This window comes from Ambystoma mexicanum, chromosome 6p (genome assembly GCF_040938575.1).
Source record: "Ambystoma mexicanum isolate Mex_15411 chromosome 6p, UKY_AmexF1_1, whole genome shotgun sequence".
Taxonomy (NCBI): Eukaryota; Metazoa; Chordata; class Amphibia; order Caudata; family Ambystomatidae; genus Ambystoma; species Ambystoma mexicanum.
The window spans coordinates 419,809,057-419,824,332 of record NC_090935.1 but is presented as its reverse complement, the minus strand read 5'-3'; the positions used below and the strand labels follow the sequence as shown (position 1 = coordinate 419,824,332).

At 50.8% G+C, this 15,276-nt stretch overlaps 1 protein-coding gene across 1 annotated transcript in view; it reads left to right on the top strand.

The window, feature by feature from the left end:
- The window catches only part of PAIP1 (poly(A) binding protein interacting protein 1), an 816,787-nt gene extending 807,884 nt beyond the window's left edge, over positions 1–8,903 (top strand). The window contains exon 11 of the mRNA XM_069627237.1: positions 8,542–8,903. Within this exon, the coding sequence (XP_069483338.1) occupies positions 8,542–8,629 (88 nt within the window). The 3' untranslated portion in view covers positions 8,630–8,903. The remainder of the gene's footprint in view (positions 1–8,541) is intronic.
- The last annotated feature ends 6,373 nt before the right edge of the window (positions 8,904–15,276 follow it).

Here is a 15,276-nt window from a genome sequence, read left to right as displayed (position 1 = left end):
AATGGACAGGAAGTGGGGCATGTAAAAAAAACTCCCCTGGTCTTGGTCCTGCAGTGTGCCTACCTGGAACCAGTTTGAAATGGGAGGCTGGGTGTCCTACTGGACAGCCATCCCCCACCCCCCAGATTTGCATGAAAGGCTTGCAGGATGAATGGTGGGCTCAGCCAGTTTTCTTGCATAAAAGGCGAGGGTACTAAGGCTAAACCTCAGTCAACCACCTGACTGAAGATCCGAAGAGGAATTCATAGGACGTCCCAGCAACTTCCAAGCGACTGCCAGAGCCATTAAGTGACTGATAACACGACCCCGAATTTTGAGCGACAGGGAAGATCTCTTGAAGACGACTTCCTCCCATGAACTGCTGGGACTAATCAGTCTGAAGACAACCTGCATATTTGCACCATCCCAAGAAGAGCTGCGACCCTCCCGGGCTGCAATCTCCCGATATCCTGGTACCTGTGACATTTTGCGGTGCAACATTGTGTGAAGGCGCGGTTCTGGCTGAAACATCGTGGGCATCCCTTTGGGCCCACCGGGACAGTTTTCCACTCCTAGACGTCCCCTCAGCTGAGTTATGGACCGAGAAACAAATAAGTCTACCAGACGACAATTGTTGCTGACCCGAAGCCTGTGAAGGGCTCCAACACACCAGTGCCGCGAAGAGCCACTGCTGGGCGACCCACTGCTAGAGTGCTCTGTCTGTTTCCTCCAAAGTTCCCTCTTCAGCTCAGCCATCCAGGCCAAGAAAACCTAAACTGAGTCAACTGTCGCCTCTCTTTGAGGACCAACCTGCTGCACTAAGTTCTTTACTGATAAGGTACTGTTTGAAGCCTAGGTACTTAACATGGCCTTGCTGTGTTGCTCAGGTGTTCTTGGAGGGCTACAGTTAAGCTGTTACGTGCACCAATCTCCATGGCACCCTGAGCCCCATAGGGGTGAAAAACCCATTGGCCTCTAAATTTCCAAAACGACTATTTACCTGCACACCTGAAGAAACCTTTAAGACTCTGCTGTGTCCTCACAGTGCCCCTAATTGTCTCAGAGACTCGTTTAGTATAGGATTGGACTTTTGAAGATTGGTTGGGCAGGGGTTAACTAAAGTTGCAAGAGTTGATCAAAGTTTGGTCATTGGTATCAGTAGTTTGGTTCCACATGTGTGTTGGTTTACAATTGATTTAAAGTGTGCTACCTTTTATTCTACTGTGATATTACTGTGTGGATAGTACTTACCTGACTTATCTCTAAAGCCTTAGTGTATAAAATAAATAACTATTTTATATAACTGCTAGTGTGTAAGTGTTTCCTTGAACTGATTGTGTGCTCGAAGTAGTGCCTCGCTACAACTCTTCTCCTTCCTAGACTAAGCCTGGCTGCTCAGCCATTGCTACCAAACCTTTTGGTAGTTCATGCTGAACCTAAGGGGTTACAACCCCGTCATCTAAGGAGGGCTTTTCCAAGTTCTGTCAGGCAGTAACTTGTGTAAAACTCCATGATGCAGATCCTTTGCCAGCAAACAACCACAGTTGGGCTCACCGGGGGAAGACTTCACAATGACCCGGTGATCGGCAGGGTCGTCCAATGATAATGTATACCCTGTCACTACATCCTCATTGTTCCAGTGTGGTCTCTCCAACCGTGGTACTTGGACCTACTACACATGTCGGAAGAACGCCCAATTCCACTGGAGACCACTCCCGACTTGCTGTCATAAGACAAAGGCCAAATACTCCTCCACAACCCAGACCACTGTGGCTCATGGCGTGGCTCCTGACTTAGCTAAAATCGAACAGTTGGAGGTACCGGACGAGTGCATTAGAATAAAGATTTTCCATAATATCTTAATAGAAATTCTTGATTCTATTAAAGACAAGGAGGCGAGCATTATGCTTCTCTTTCTTTAATTATATATAAGAAAGCTCAGCAGCAAGGTATCTTTGCACTTACATCTAACAAAACTCATGTTGAAAGTACATTAAACAGATACATAACAAAAGAAACATGGAATACACAAATAGTCCATAACCTTAGCAGTATAATGGAAAAAAAAACTCAAAATCCCATGATGCTCCAAAGTTTATCTGTGTCCAATGTCACGTGATACTGCTCCTCCAATAAGTGTATAGGTGTTCCCATAAACAGTCCTGTATAAGAAACAACTTCCTCTTTCAAGGCTGCGAACTTGATGTCTTTGATGATAAACTTTAAAGCACGCTCAACCAGGAAAAAATCAGTTAGTGCGTAAGTCAGGTGGACTTGTCCGTAGAGGCTGTCAAGAAAAATTAAAATATGTTAGCCTTTTTGCGTACACCCTAGTTCCCTTATAGGGGTGGGAGAGAAAAGCATCTTATTATTGTTACGCAATAAGAGGTCCAATCAACAGTTTGCAACAATACCAGCATCCCTTTAATCAGTGTATAACAAGCTTTTCTTCAAAGGGTGGGATAATGCTCGCCTCCGTGTCTTTAATAGAATCAAGAATTTCTAGTAAGATATTATGGAAAATCTTTATTCTATGTCAAGACCAGAGGCTCACATTATGCTAGTTCAAAGCTTACTTACCACTATCGAAGCAGGCTGCTCTACTGGTTTCAAGTAGAACTCTTTAAATATCGATTCACCTGCCCAATCAGCCATTCTCATGATCTCCTCGAGACGGACGCCAACTTGAAAAGCTTTTGAAGCCATGGCTCCTCTGACTGAATGGGCTCCGAACTGGAGTGTATCTATTCCCGCTGGGGTTAAAGTCCAACGCACCCAGCGAGCTAAGATATGAGCCGAAACTGCTTTGAGGTTTGCGAATAGCTATGAGGAGTTGCCCGTTTGGAGACAGTCTAAGCGGAGCTGTTACTTCCTCATAAGATTTTAAACACTGAACCACGCAAAGCTTGGGCTGTTCCCTAAAGGCCGGGTAAGAGACCACTCTTGAATCACATTTAGTTCTCCTTCTTATGTGAAAGACGACACCGTCTGGAGAAAATGACCTACCCTCTAGATCTAGAGCCCTGACATCCGATATTCTCCTGCAAGAAATCAGACAAAGCAGTGTAGTAAGCTTGCCGGAGAGTGCTGTGCGTGATAGCTCTTCGTTAGCTGGCCAAGAGAGGAAAAGATTGAGCACTTTAACGTCCCAAAGTTTATTGTAACAGGATGAGGGTGGCACTGTAAGACGAACACCCTTCAGCAATCTACAAACCAAGTGTTGTTCTCCTGCTGGAACCCCTTGTATGAAATTGTGCCCTGCAGAAATCGCCGATCGATATGCGTTTACTGTCCTGTAAGCTAGACCTTTCTCTACTAAGGAGGCCAAAAAATGTAGTATTTCTTCTAACGGCGCTGAAACTAGATGTAGGTCTCGGTCCTGGCACCACGACCTCCAGGTATTCCAGGAATTGGAATACTGTTTGCGAGTGTCGGGGGCCCAACTCTCTTCAATGTGGTGAATTGCCTTGCTGGACATGCCTGATGTTCTCCATCTTGACCTGAAATCCTCCAAGCCGCCAGAGTCAGAGACCCGGAGACTAGCAGGGGGTGAGCTTGTCCCCACGGATCTACCAGGAGATCCCGATACCGGGGTAGAAGGATTGGAGAATCCGTGGAAAGTTCCCGAATAACTGGATACCAGATCTGAGAAGGCCATACTGGGGCTATGAGGACCAGCTCTGCTTTGTCCTGACGGACCTTCACCAGGGTCCTCGCTATCATTGCGAAGGGAGGAAACGCATAGAATATCACTTGCGTCCAAGGCTTTAGGAATGCATCTGTCGCTGACGCTGCCGGTTTGAGCCTCCAACCGTAAAACATCGGTAGTTGTGCGTTGAGCCGAGACGCGAAGAGGTCTATGGATAATGGGCCCCAGTGTTGCTGCAAGCGGAGAAATATATTTTTGTCGAGACTCCAGTCACTGGAGTCGACGTAATGCCGGGAGTGCCAATCCGCTATTACATTCTTGAGACCCGGCAGGTATTCTGCTGTCTTTGGCGAGTTCCGCTAGTGGACGAGACTTGGGACCACCCAGATGGTTTATGTATCTCACGGCAGATACGTTGTCCATTTTCAGTAAAATGCAACAGCTCACTTTGTCTTTGGCGAAGGAGCGAATTGCGAATGATCCCGCGAGGAGCTCTAGACAATTTATGTGCATATTCAGCTCCTGTGGAGACCAGGTCCCTCCAGTGGCTGCTGTGCCACATCTTGCTCCCCATCCGGAACGGCTGGCATCCGACTCTATGATGATGATGATATCTGGAGCAGAACCGAAAATGGCCCTGCCGTTCCAGGCCTCCATGTGAGACAGCCACCGATTCAGCTCTGTCCTTGCTTGTGATGATAGTGTCAGTCTATGAGAGAAAGAAAGACTGCGCCTTAGGTGCTGACCTTTTAGTCTTTGCAATTCCCGTTAATGTAGGGGGCCTGAAAAAATTGCTTGAATGGATGAGGACAGGAGGCCTATTACTCTCGCCAGCTCCCGTAGAGAGATTAAATCATTCGGTAGGAGCCTGCAAATTTCCCTCTTGGTCGAATGAATCTTGACAGCTGGAAGACGAAGCTGCGAATTCTGAGTGTCTACAATGAACCCGAGAAAGTTTATGGTTAGTTTGGTTTGTTCCTGAGTATGCTCACGAGATTGAGCCATGAGAATGTCGTCCAGATAAATTATCAGGCGGACGCCTTGCTCTCTTAAGTGTGCCACTACGCGTCTTAATAGTTTGGTAAATGTCCAGGGAGCTGAAGAGAGACCGAAAGGTAGACTCGTAAACTCCCAATCTTTGTGATCCCAAGAGAATCTTAGATACTGTACGTGTTCCAGGCAAATGGGCAGCGCGAGGTAAGCGTCTTTGAGATCTAGACGCACAAGCCAATCGCTAGGCTTGAGAAGGTCCCTGAGCATGTGGATACCTTCCATCTTGAAATGTCGATAGATTATGAATTTGTTGAGTGCCTTTAGATTTATTACAGGCCTTACCTTCTCCTTCCTGTGTACCAGGAAGATTGGACTGAAAAATCCGCCCGGGGTCAAGCATGGCCGAATTGCCCTCTTCTGAAACAGATTCTGAATCTCGCTGTCTAGTGCTCTTTGATCTGGCTCTGACATAATTATTGAGACAGGGGGACTGAACTGAAAAGGCTGCACGAAAAACTCTAGCCGCAGTCCGCACGCTGCCTCCCTGACCCATGCGTCTCCTGACAAGGCGCCCCAGGCATCTGAAAAGAGTATTAACCTCCCCCCAACGGGCGTGCGCGCTGCTGGAGCTGCAGTCGCTAGACTGACCTGGGGGTTGTTGAGTTCCGCTCCTTGGTCCTCTCCTCCAGTAGCGGCCTCTGCTACGCCCTCTGGAGGGAAAGAAGGTGTCGGCTCGGTCTTGCCAGGTGTTCTGCTGTTGGTACTGAGGTCTTCTGTCAAAGGCGTAGCGGCCGGAAGAGCGACCTCGACCGGCCCTGATGAAAACCTTAGAAGAGAAAACCCTCTTAATGGAGGCTTGCGCCTTATCCAGAGCCGTAAACGTGCTTACAAATCTGGTCATCTCCTTCATGAAAGGATCTCCAAATAGTAGCCCTTGCGCGGCGACCCCGGATTCTGTGTTTGCCAATTCGGTCAATTTTGAGTCGATCTTGAACAGTATGCCTTTTCTGCGCTCGGTGGAAATGGCGCAGCTAGCATTTCCCAGTAAACAAATGGCTCTCTGAGCCCACCGGAGAGGGTGATTGGGTCAATGGAGGTTGAGGAGGCGGGGGCTTCTTCTGCCAGATCTAGAATTTTTACGAGAGGACCTGCAACGTCCAATAGTTTATCCTGGCATGACTTCCAGGCTCTGTATATGCCCTTTTTGGGGTCTTTCGCCATAAAGGTGATCATTTTAGAATCCAATTCTGGCGTCATCGCCATTTTATGTGGTATGTCAGGGCGCGGGCATTCAGCTCTGAGCCTTGCTCTGGTTTCCTTCTCTAGCGGCTTGTGTAGCCTGCTGTACATGTATTCCGTTGTCCTGACTGACGGCTGCCAGTCAGTGGACCTAGGATGTATCAAATCCTCAGGGTCGAACATTCCCTCGGTAGGGCGCTGTTTCCTGGTGTTTGCCTTGGGGATGGGGGCTGCCGCATTCCCTGAGATCGAGTGTTTAGAGCCCCAAGGCTCGGTTTTCTCTTCTGAGGAAGCGTGAGAGGATTCATCGTCATATAATTCCGAGTTTGCTTCATTTTGAACGCCCTGTTTTTCTCCCTCCGGGCTCGAGGGTCCATCACCCCTGTTTCCTTCCTCTGGGTTAGAGGGTCTTTCGCAGGAAGGGGTTACCTCCCTAGTCATGAAGGAGTGTTTCAGCCTGGAGAAGGCGTCTGTCAATGCAGCAGTGGCAGTTATCAATTGGTGGGGGAGGGGGTCACAGAGCTTTTGCTCTTACGAGCCGGACTACTTCCCCCTTGGGTTAGGTGTTTTCTCTTTTGTGTCCTTTTACCTCCCTTCAGAGGATCACCTCGCATGCGCTCTTCCATTTCTTCCAGGTGCTGCTGTATAGGCAGAAGCATATCTGTTACCGCTTTCTGCACACTGTTTGTCACAGTGGATCCTAGGATGTTTTGCAGGCTCCTTTCCATAGCCACCTCATCAATATAACCACTGTCGTCCTCTTCCTCTGACCATTCCTGGTCTGATTGAGGACTGTATTGAGCTGCCATAATAAATCACCTTACCGCTTTTTTTTATTTTATTTTTATTTTTTTAACTTTGCTGACTACCTTCTCTCACCGGCCCAGATTTTTAGTATGCCAGTTCTATGTGGATAATAACAAGGTCTTTGAGTTTCAGCAGCGTTACCTCCACTCACTTGCTGGCAATGGATACTATGCAGACAAAGCTCTGTGCTGCTGGTGCTGCTAGCGATCCTTCTTTCTTGTTTTAAAAAAAAAAATGTATGCTTCTGACAGGAAAAAGAGAGAGGGAGCTTGCTCCGGTGCTCGTACTCGCATCAACTGTCATATCCTTAACGAAAATGCTCGTACGAGCGCCGGAGCTTGAGAAAGGGACCAGGGAGAGCGGGAGCTCCCCCTGGCGCCCCACTGGCGCATCGCGCCCTGCTGACAGGTCCTCCCCGGAGATGCTCGTGGTATTACGGGGCGGGGAGGCGAATCCAATGACTCGCGGCGCCGTGGCTCACCGCTCGCAGCCACGTTGCAAATAAAACAAACAATCACTGCTACGACGAAAAGTTTGTCGCATCTGCAATCACACGACGTCAGCGGGGCCACCCCCACGTACATTCTGCTATTGTATTACCTGCTTTCTTTCAAAAGTCAACATCACAAGCAGAGGCTCAACACTCTCAAACTGCAGTCTCCCAACATCCAAGTAGTTGGTCAATGATGTATGCTCCCATCTTTTAAGTTGTTTTTTTTTTTTTCATTAAACCACAAACTTGTCTGACAGCTTTTGGTCTTTGTTACAAAAGACTTGCAGACAAAGACGTGTTCAAAATAGCTGACACAACTGGATTCCAAACAGGACATCGCTACGAAGGTTGAAGGAAAAAAACAGACTCCTGAAATGGATATGTCGCTTGCCACATTGGGTATGTTCATGCGGATCCTCTCCGGACATTAGAGGTACCTATGCAGCTAAATGAGTTGGCTACCGAAGCAAAATTTACTTGCGTTGCCAGTGCTTGTTTTAAGAACCTGTGAACATGACAGTTTAATCTGTAAGAATCATTATTTTGGTGTTTTTCAAATACATAGTCCTGCTGAAAAGGTGCTTACGTTGTTCAAATGTGTAGACCAAACAAATGGACCCTTCCGCATGAACGCTGCACCACCGTTCCAGACCCATTCCACCATTTGTAACTTTAATTCTTGTGGCTATTGGGCGAAGCATGTGGCTTTTGCAGTCCTACTTGTTCCTTCCCCCTCACCCCTAGCACTATGGTGCTGCATTAAGGTGCCATGCAGCGTTTACAAATCCAAAATAAAGAAGTCTGAGGAATACATCAACTTACATTTTCAAGGTGTGTCTTCCACAGAGAGGCCCATCTATTTCCTCTAGCCTTTCTGCACATCACACGTTGGTCTGCCGAATCTAGTAACTTAAGAATTCTGCCTTCATCTTGGTTTTGGTATGGTTTTCATCAAAGGCGTCCCACTGCTAAACTGAGACTGGGCAATATGCTAGCTCATGTTTTCTGCGTTGGTTGCTTGTTGACACCAGAGGATAAAGTGCCTTCCCCACTCCCCCCATGTTTCCCCCCTTGGTAGCTCACTGCTCTCTTACTCCTGCTTCCCTCGCTGTATACTCCCCTCTCCCCCCCCCCCCCCTATGATTTTGAAAAAGTACTCGTTTGCTTCCTGTTGCTAGGTCGGTGCTCAATAAAGGCCCTTCTAATAATAAAGGCTCAGTGGACACAGGTACTTGAAATTCAAATGTGTCGTTTTGAATAGCAGCAGATTGATAACAGTATGTGGGCAATAGAATATGAAACATTCACAAAGTAATGTAGTTATGTAAAAAGTGGGAATAGTCTTCTATTATGTTTTTAAAAATTTTGTTTATTTTCTCAGGTACTTCGATGATGATGAGATGGATCCAGAAATTGAAGAAGCTTTTGAAAAATTCTGTTTAGAATCTGAACGGAAGAGAAAACAATGAACAGTTTAAACAACTTAAGAGTTTTGACAGCGCTGAGGCTTGGTGTTTAGCTACCTGAAAACCAAAAAATATCAGTTTAACCAAATTAAGAATGTTCTGTTGATTTAATAATACTCCAAGGACAATACATATCTGATTATTCCAAGCCTGCCAAAAATGTAAACTTATGTCATGTAAGTTTAAAAAAAAATGTAAATATATATATTATAGTTTATTTTATGTACAGTTACATGAGCAGTATGTTTGGATGGCAATAAAACTTGATTTGAAAGAAGGTTTGCATTGAAATTAAACATTACTAATGTTTAGGAAGCACCCACCTCTGAGGAAAAAAAGCTGTTTCCTTCGTCCAAAAAGATAAACTGGTACTCTTTTCGAATGGATTGTGTCCTCAAACGTATTCCACATCTTTGACATGTAATGTCCACAGCTGTTTAGTTCGGAAACTTTCTGGGCAGAGGGGGTCCTGCGTCGATGGCGTTGGCTCTGTTTCTCAAAGGCCTCCGTCAATGGATGTTATAAATAGGAAGCACGACGCCCGTAGCCTCAGTTCCGTTTTTTCCGCAATTGTGTTTGCTTCGGAGACTCTGCGCGCCTCGTGTATTTGTAGTGAATGTCTTCTTCAAACCCTCCGACTCTGCGGTCTGGCTTCAAGACTTGCCGGGACTGCAAGTCGAAAATGTCGATTACCGACCCGCATCGCATTTGTTTGGGGTGCCTGGGTGAGATTCACAACACCGACTGTTCCAAATTCCAGTTGCTAACTGCTAAGGCCTTGCAGGAGCGTAAGGGAAAGCTTCAGGTAAGTAGGGGTTCAAAACCCAGTAAGCCCCATAAATCCAGGGGGTGACTCTCCATGTCGGAAGGAGTCCCGGGGGATCTCGGTCTCGGAGTGGTTCCCGCCATTCGTTCCGCCTCGTCTTGGCATTCTAGGAAGCGCAGTCGCCTTCTCCGTCCTCCTCGGAGGATGGCGCCACAAGGAAAGTGCCTTGTCCAACAAAGTCCTCGACCCCGGAGGAATGGGCTGTCTTTAGGGAGCAGATGTTGGGGATTTTTCAGTCGCAGGGCACAGTTCCGTCCACGCCTTCTGACGAAGCCGGCAAGGAACGGTCTTGATCCGTGGCTCACACGCCTTCGAGGTCGGGTCCTCGACGTGATCCTCATCGGGAACCTTCGAGGTCCCGTTCGGCCAAGGCTTAGGATGGTCGCAAGAGACGTGCTTCCAGATCTCTCCTCGTCCCCAGCAAGACCGCAGAAATCTGCTAAGGGCTCGAGGTCAGCGTCAACACCATCAGCGCTGTGTCTTGTCAGTTCTCCAGCATGGGGTCTGGCATGGATTCACATGCTCATGAAAATTCCCCGTCGTCAGGCTGGGAATCCTCGGTACAGAAAAAAAATCAGTATCAGTTTCTTTCCTAGTAGTAACCAATCACTGATCTCTGGGTCATACTGCCCACAGCCAATGACTGCCCTCTCCTTAAGCCCCGCCTCCGGCAGCCATCCTCAGATTTGTACAGCACATTCAAGTGTTGGGAGTCCTTGTGCTATAGCTCTCAAGCTTTTGCTGTGTTTTCGCGCTTTTTCAAAGAGAATTTCAGATTTTTTGGTTAAATTGAGCCTCAAGCTCCACCGTCTTTACATGCGATCAACGGGGACCCGTTTCTGAAGTTTCTACGCCCCTCAAGGGTGAAGATTTCGTCGAGCGACGCTTTTGGAGGATTCCAGAAGTTTCTGAGGCCTACCCCGGACATGCCCAGGAGAAAGGGGAGCTCGACGCCCGGGAAGCTGTTCAGGGCCTGCCCTGGATGCCAGCTGCAGAACATGTTCAAGGAAGACGAGCATTCTTTATGCCTCTACTGTCTCCACGAGGACAAAACGCACGTGGAGGAGGACTGTGCGTTTTGCGGGAACATGTCGGAGCGGACCATGAGGGACCGCCATCTTCGTCTCGCCAACTGGCTAGAGGGAAAGAGCCTGTCAGGTGAGAAGAAAAAGAAGAAATCTGAGCGGTCTTCTAAGTCCTGTGAGGGCACGCCGGCGACAGGGGCCCAACAGAAGGCTAAGCACCACAAATCTGCGGGCACCGGGAGCGCCGAACGGTCGGGCTCCTCGGCTGCCAGGCAGGGCGCATTCTCCCCCGCGCCATCGACCATGAACCAACGCTCTGGCTCGGGTAAGAGGAAATCCAAGAGGGAAGGAGAGGCCCCGGTTGATCTCGAAGATTTCGGCTGATGGGGAGCGAGGCGGGGAGCCCTCCCCCAAGGTGAAGGCCACAAGCACGCAGTCTGTGACTAAGGCCTTGATTCACCCAGCCAAGGTCTCTATCGAGAAGGTCGCGGCAACCCTGGCGCAGCCTGCAGAGGTTACACCTGTGGTAGCTGCCTCGGGGCCCAGAGTCTCCCTGCCACCTCGGAGGGAGGCATCTTTCAAGCCCATCGAAAGAACCCCCACAAAGCCCCCGGCGGAGAAAGAAGGGGGGGGCCAGTGGCCGTCGTGGATTCAGACACAGCATCCGAGGAGGAACTTGTTGAAGTCCCTGAGAGCCACGACGCGAGCATGGAGGAGGACCAGCCCAGCGAGAGGCATCCCGACGAGGGGGACGACGAAAGCGACGGCGGCGCCGACGGGACCCCAGACTAACCGTCAGGCCCGTTGCAGCCAGTGCCGCAGGACAACTCGGCGGCCATTTTGATGGCAATTCAATCCTTATGCTCTGAAATAAGGACTAGATTGCCTTTACCCCCGACGGAGGAGCCGGAGCCAGGCCAGACGGAGGAGCCAGGAGCAGGCCCGTCGGGAAGTCCACCACCCAAGAGGAGAAGAACACATCCTCCTACACCCTTCCAGCCCTCGAGGCCTGCTCAACCCTCTTCCCCGTCCACGGTCTGCGGGGATGACACAGGCACGGACACGACTGGCACAGATGACGAGGGCGGTGACGACGGGGTGGACCTCACGTCGCCCCCCCCCCCCTCCCTGGGCTTCCCCGCCCGATGCGATTGGATCCTTCCATGCGATGATCTCCAGGGCATCCAAGCTTTTCCAACTCTGCCCGAAGAAAAGGAGGGGTTCCTCTATCAACGTCGAGAGACCAAGAGGAAGAAGGTCCTCGTGGTACCTCTACTGGATGACATCTGGGACGAGGGGCTCCCTCCTCAAGAACCCGGCCACGACGCCGGCAAAAAGTGATTGATACGAAAAGAAGTACCGGGTCCCCGACGCGGCCCCTCTATGCCTTAGAGCACAGCCGACCCCGGATTCAGTCGTCTCGGCGGTGGCCAGGAAGAAGGCGGGGGGGCATCGACTTCACCGCTGGACGGCGAGGGAAAGAAGTTCGACGCGATGGGACGAGTCATCACGTCGTCGGCGGCGGCGACGATTAAGGCGGCCAAGGCACTGGCTATCGTTGCCCGTTACGACGGGGAACTTTGGTATAAATCGCTCCCTTGTTGGACTTCCTGCCGGACGACAAGAGAGCAGAAGCCCTGGAAATCTTGCAAGAAGGCGAGGTGGCGTCGGACCACGGCATAACGGTGGCGACGGACATCGTTGGCACCGGTTTCCGCCAGTTGGGCAACAGTGTTTGCCTCAGATGGCTTTAGGCGACGGATTTCTGCCAGGATGTACAAGCCAAAGTGTTGGACATGCCTCGACGGGAACAACCTGTTTGGGAAGACAGTCGATAAGTCCCTGCAAGCCATCAAAGCGGACACGGAGACAGCCCGGGCCCTGGGAGTTCTCCAGCAACAACGGCCGTCCTTTCGGAACACCGGAGGCAAGCAAAGGGCCTCCAAAGGTTCCGGCAGCGGCTCCTCTACCTACCGTCAAGCGACCCGTTCCTTGTCGCAGGAGGCCTATAGAGGACTGGGCAAGTCTGGAGGTTCCCGCCGATGTCGCCAGGGAAGTCAAGGCGGCCTCGAAACAGGACTGACCAACCGCGGCGTTGGCCCCCACCGAAGCACCCCGGTGGGCGGCCGGCTGGCGAAGTTAGTCAGCGTGTGGGAGTCCATCTCCACCGACCATTGGGAGCTGGAAACCCTGGGTCAGGGGCACGCCCTCGAGTTTCTAAATAAGTGCCCTCGCGTGCCACCCGTGGCCAGGAAGGAAAACCACGTACCCCAGCTGCTGCTGCAGGTAAGGGCGATGCTCAAGAAAGGTGCCATCGAGCTAATCCCAAAGAGACTTTGGGGCTCTGGGGTCTACTCAAGATACTTTCTCATAAAGAAGAAGACAGGAGGTTGGCGTCCCATTCTGGACCTGCGGCGACTGAACAAGTACATCAAGGCTCGGAAGTTCCGGATGGTCACCCTCCAGCACGTGCTGGGACAGCTGGAGGAGGACGATTTTCTGCCGTAGTTGGACTTGGAGGATGCCTACTTCCACATCCCCATTCTAAAAGGACACCGGGAGTTCCTCAGGTTCGTGGTCCGAGGACGGCACTACCAGTTCAAGGCCCTCCCGTTCGGATTAAAGTCGGCACCCAGGGTATTCACCAAGTGCCTAGCACCGGTGGCAGCGTGGCTACGCCTACAAGGGATCCACGTCCATCCATACCTGGACGACTGGCTCATCCGAGCAAGGACAAGGGAGCTAGCCGTAGAACACACAGCGAAGACCGTCCAGCTACTCACGGACCTGGGGTTCTCCATCAACTTCCCCAAATCCCACCTGTTTCCTTCGCAGGTCGCCCTGTTTCTGGGAGCCAAGCTCGACACAGTGGCACGGCTGGCCTCGCCGTCCGACGAAAGCCATCTTGGGCAAGGTGCAACGCCTGCTAGCCACAGACGTAGCCAGGGTAAGATCCATCAAATCCCTTCTCTGGATGATGTCCTCCTGCATCTATCTGGTACGCCTGTGCAGACTTAGAATGCGTCCACTGCAAGAGTTCCTCGACGCACGCTGGATCCAGGCGACGGGCAGCTTCGAGGGACAGGATACCGCTCAACGAGACCTTCCGACGAGCGATCCGGTGGTGGGGCACCCGCACTCATCTGACGGCGGGCGCAGACTTTCAGACCCTAGCTCACCAGGTAACAGTGATGACGGATGCCTCCCTGGAAGGATGGGGAGCACATACCAGAGATCTCCACATGAGAGGCCTTTGGCTCCCGGAGGAAAAACAACTTCATATCAACCTTTTGGAGCTCTGCGCAGTGTTTTGGGCCCTCAGGTCCTTTCTTCCGTCCCTCAAGGGCAAGGTGGTGAGGATCTTCACCGACAACACGACCACGATGTTCTACATCAGGAAGCAGGGTGGAACAAGATCCCGAGCCCTGTCCAAGGAAGCCCAGGATCTGTGGCACTGGGCCGTCGACCAGGGGATGTTTCTGGTACCTTTTCATCTGGCAGGGATAAAGAACACCATCGCCGACTCACTCAGCAGGGAGCTGCGCTCGTGCCACGAGTGGGAGCTACACCAGGATCAAGTGGATCGACTCTTCAGGCTGTGGTGCAGACCACAGGTCGATCTCTTCGCGACAGCGACGAACTCCAAGTGCCAGAGGTTCGCCAGCAGGTTCCGTCAACCGAGGAGCATGGGCAATGCTTTCTCGTTCCCCTGGGACAAACTGTTCCTCTATGCTTTCCCGCCGTTGCCACTGCTACTCCGGCTTGTCAACCAGCTCAAGAGGTCCCGGTACAGGATGATCCTCGTCGCATCGGCGTGGCCGAGACAGATCCCGGACCCTCTGGATTTATCGGCGTCCCCACCAGTCAAACTGCCCGTGGACACAGTTCTTATCTCCAGAGAAGGAGGCGCCATTCTTAATCACGACCCGAAGTCGCTGAACTTGCAGGCCTGGCTCCTGAAGCACTAGAGTTTGGAGGATACGATATACACCATCGGCGCTGTGTCTTGTCAGATACGGACGTCTAAGCTTTGCCTTCGTATCAGCCCTTGGCGCCCTTGTCGACGCACTCGATGCCGAAGCGATCGGTGCACTCGACACTGTCGGGGCCTTTTGGCCGAAATTTACCGTTGGAGAGCCCTGGTACTGTGGATCCTCCCAGGAAGGCTACTTCCAAGTCTGTGAGGCCTGTTATGGACTCCAGAGCATCGGCTGTTCCGAGACAAGACTTTTACTTCCCCCTGGATGACATCTATGAGGAGGAGAGGTTGGATTTAGAATTTGACCATATTTTTTTTTAAACCTCTGTTTATTAGCATTTTTAAGAAAAACATCAACATCAAAGCCCCTCCAACAGTACCCCCCCCATCCAAACCCCCCCAAAACCAAACAAACCGGCCCACCCCAGTGTTTGAAAATCCCCCACCCAAAAGAAGTTTCCCCCCTCAATTCACGAAAGGTCCAACAGTCTGTGCCGCTGCGGGCGCCACGCAATTCTAAAATCAACTCTAAGAAAGGCCAATACCCCACCCCACTCGCCTGCAAAGCTCTGCAATGCATTGTCCTTAGCATACGTTGCCCATTCCACCGCAACCATCTCCCAGACGACTCTTGAGCCAATCTTGAAATGTTGGAACCAACAGGCTTTTCCAGTTCCGAGCAATCAGCATCGTACCTGCCAAGATAAGCAGCACCTGTGCCCTTTCCCTTGAGCCCAAGGCAGGCGACATATCTTCACTTTGTATGCCCAATAAAATCTGCTCTGGGGGCCTGGTTTCCCCCGGACCAAAGACCTGTTGC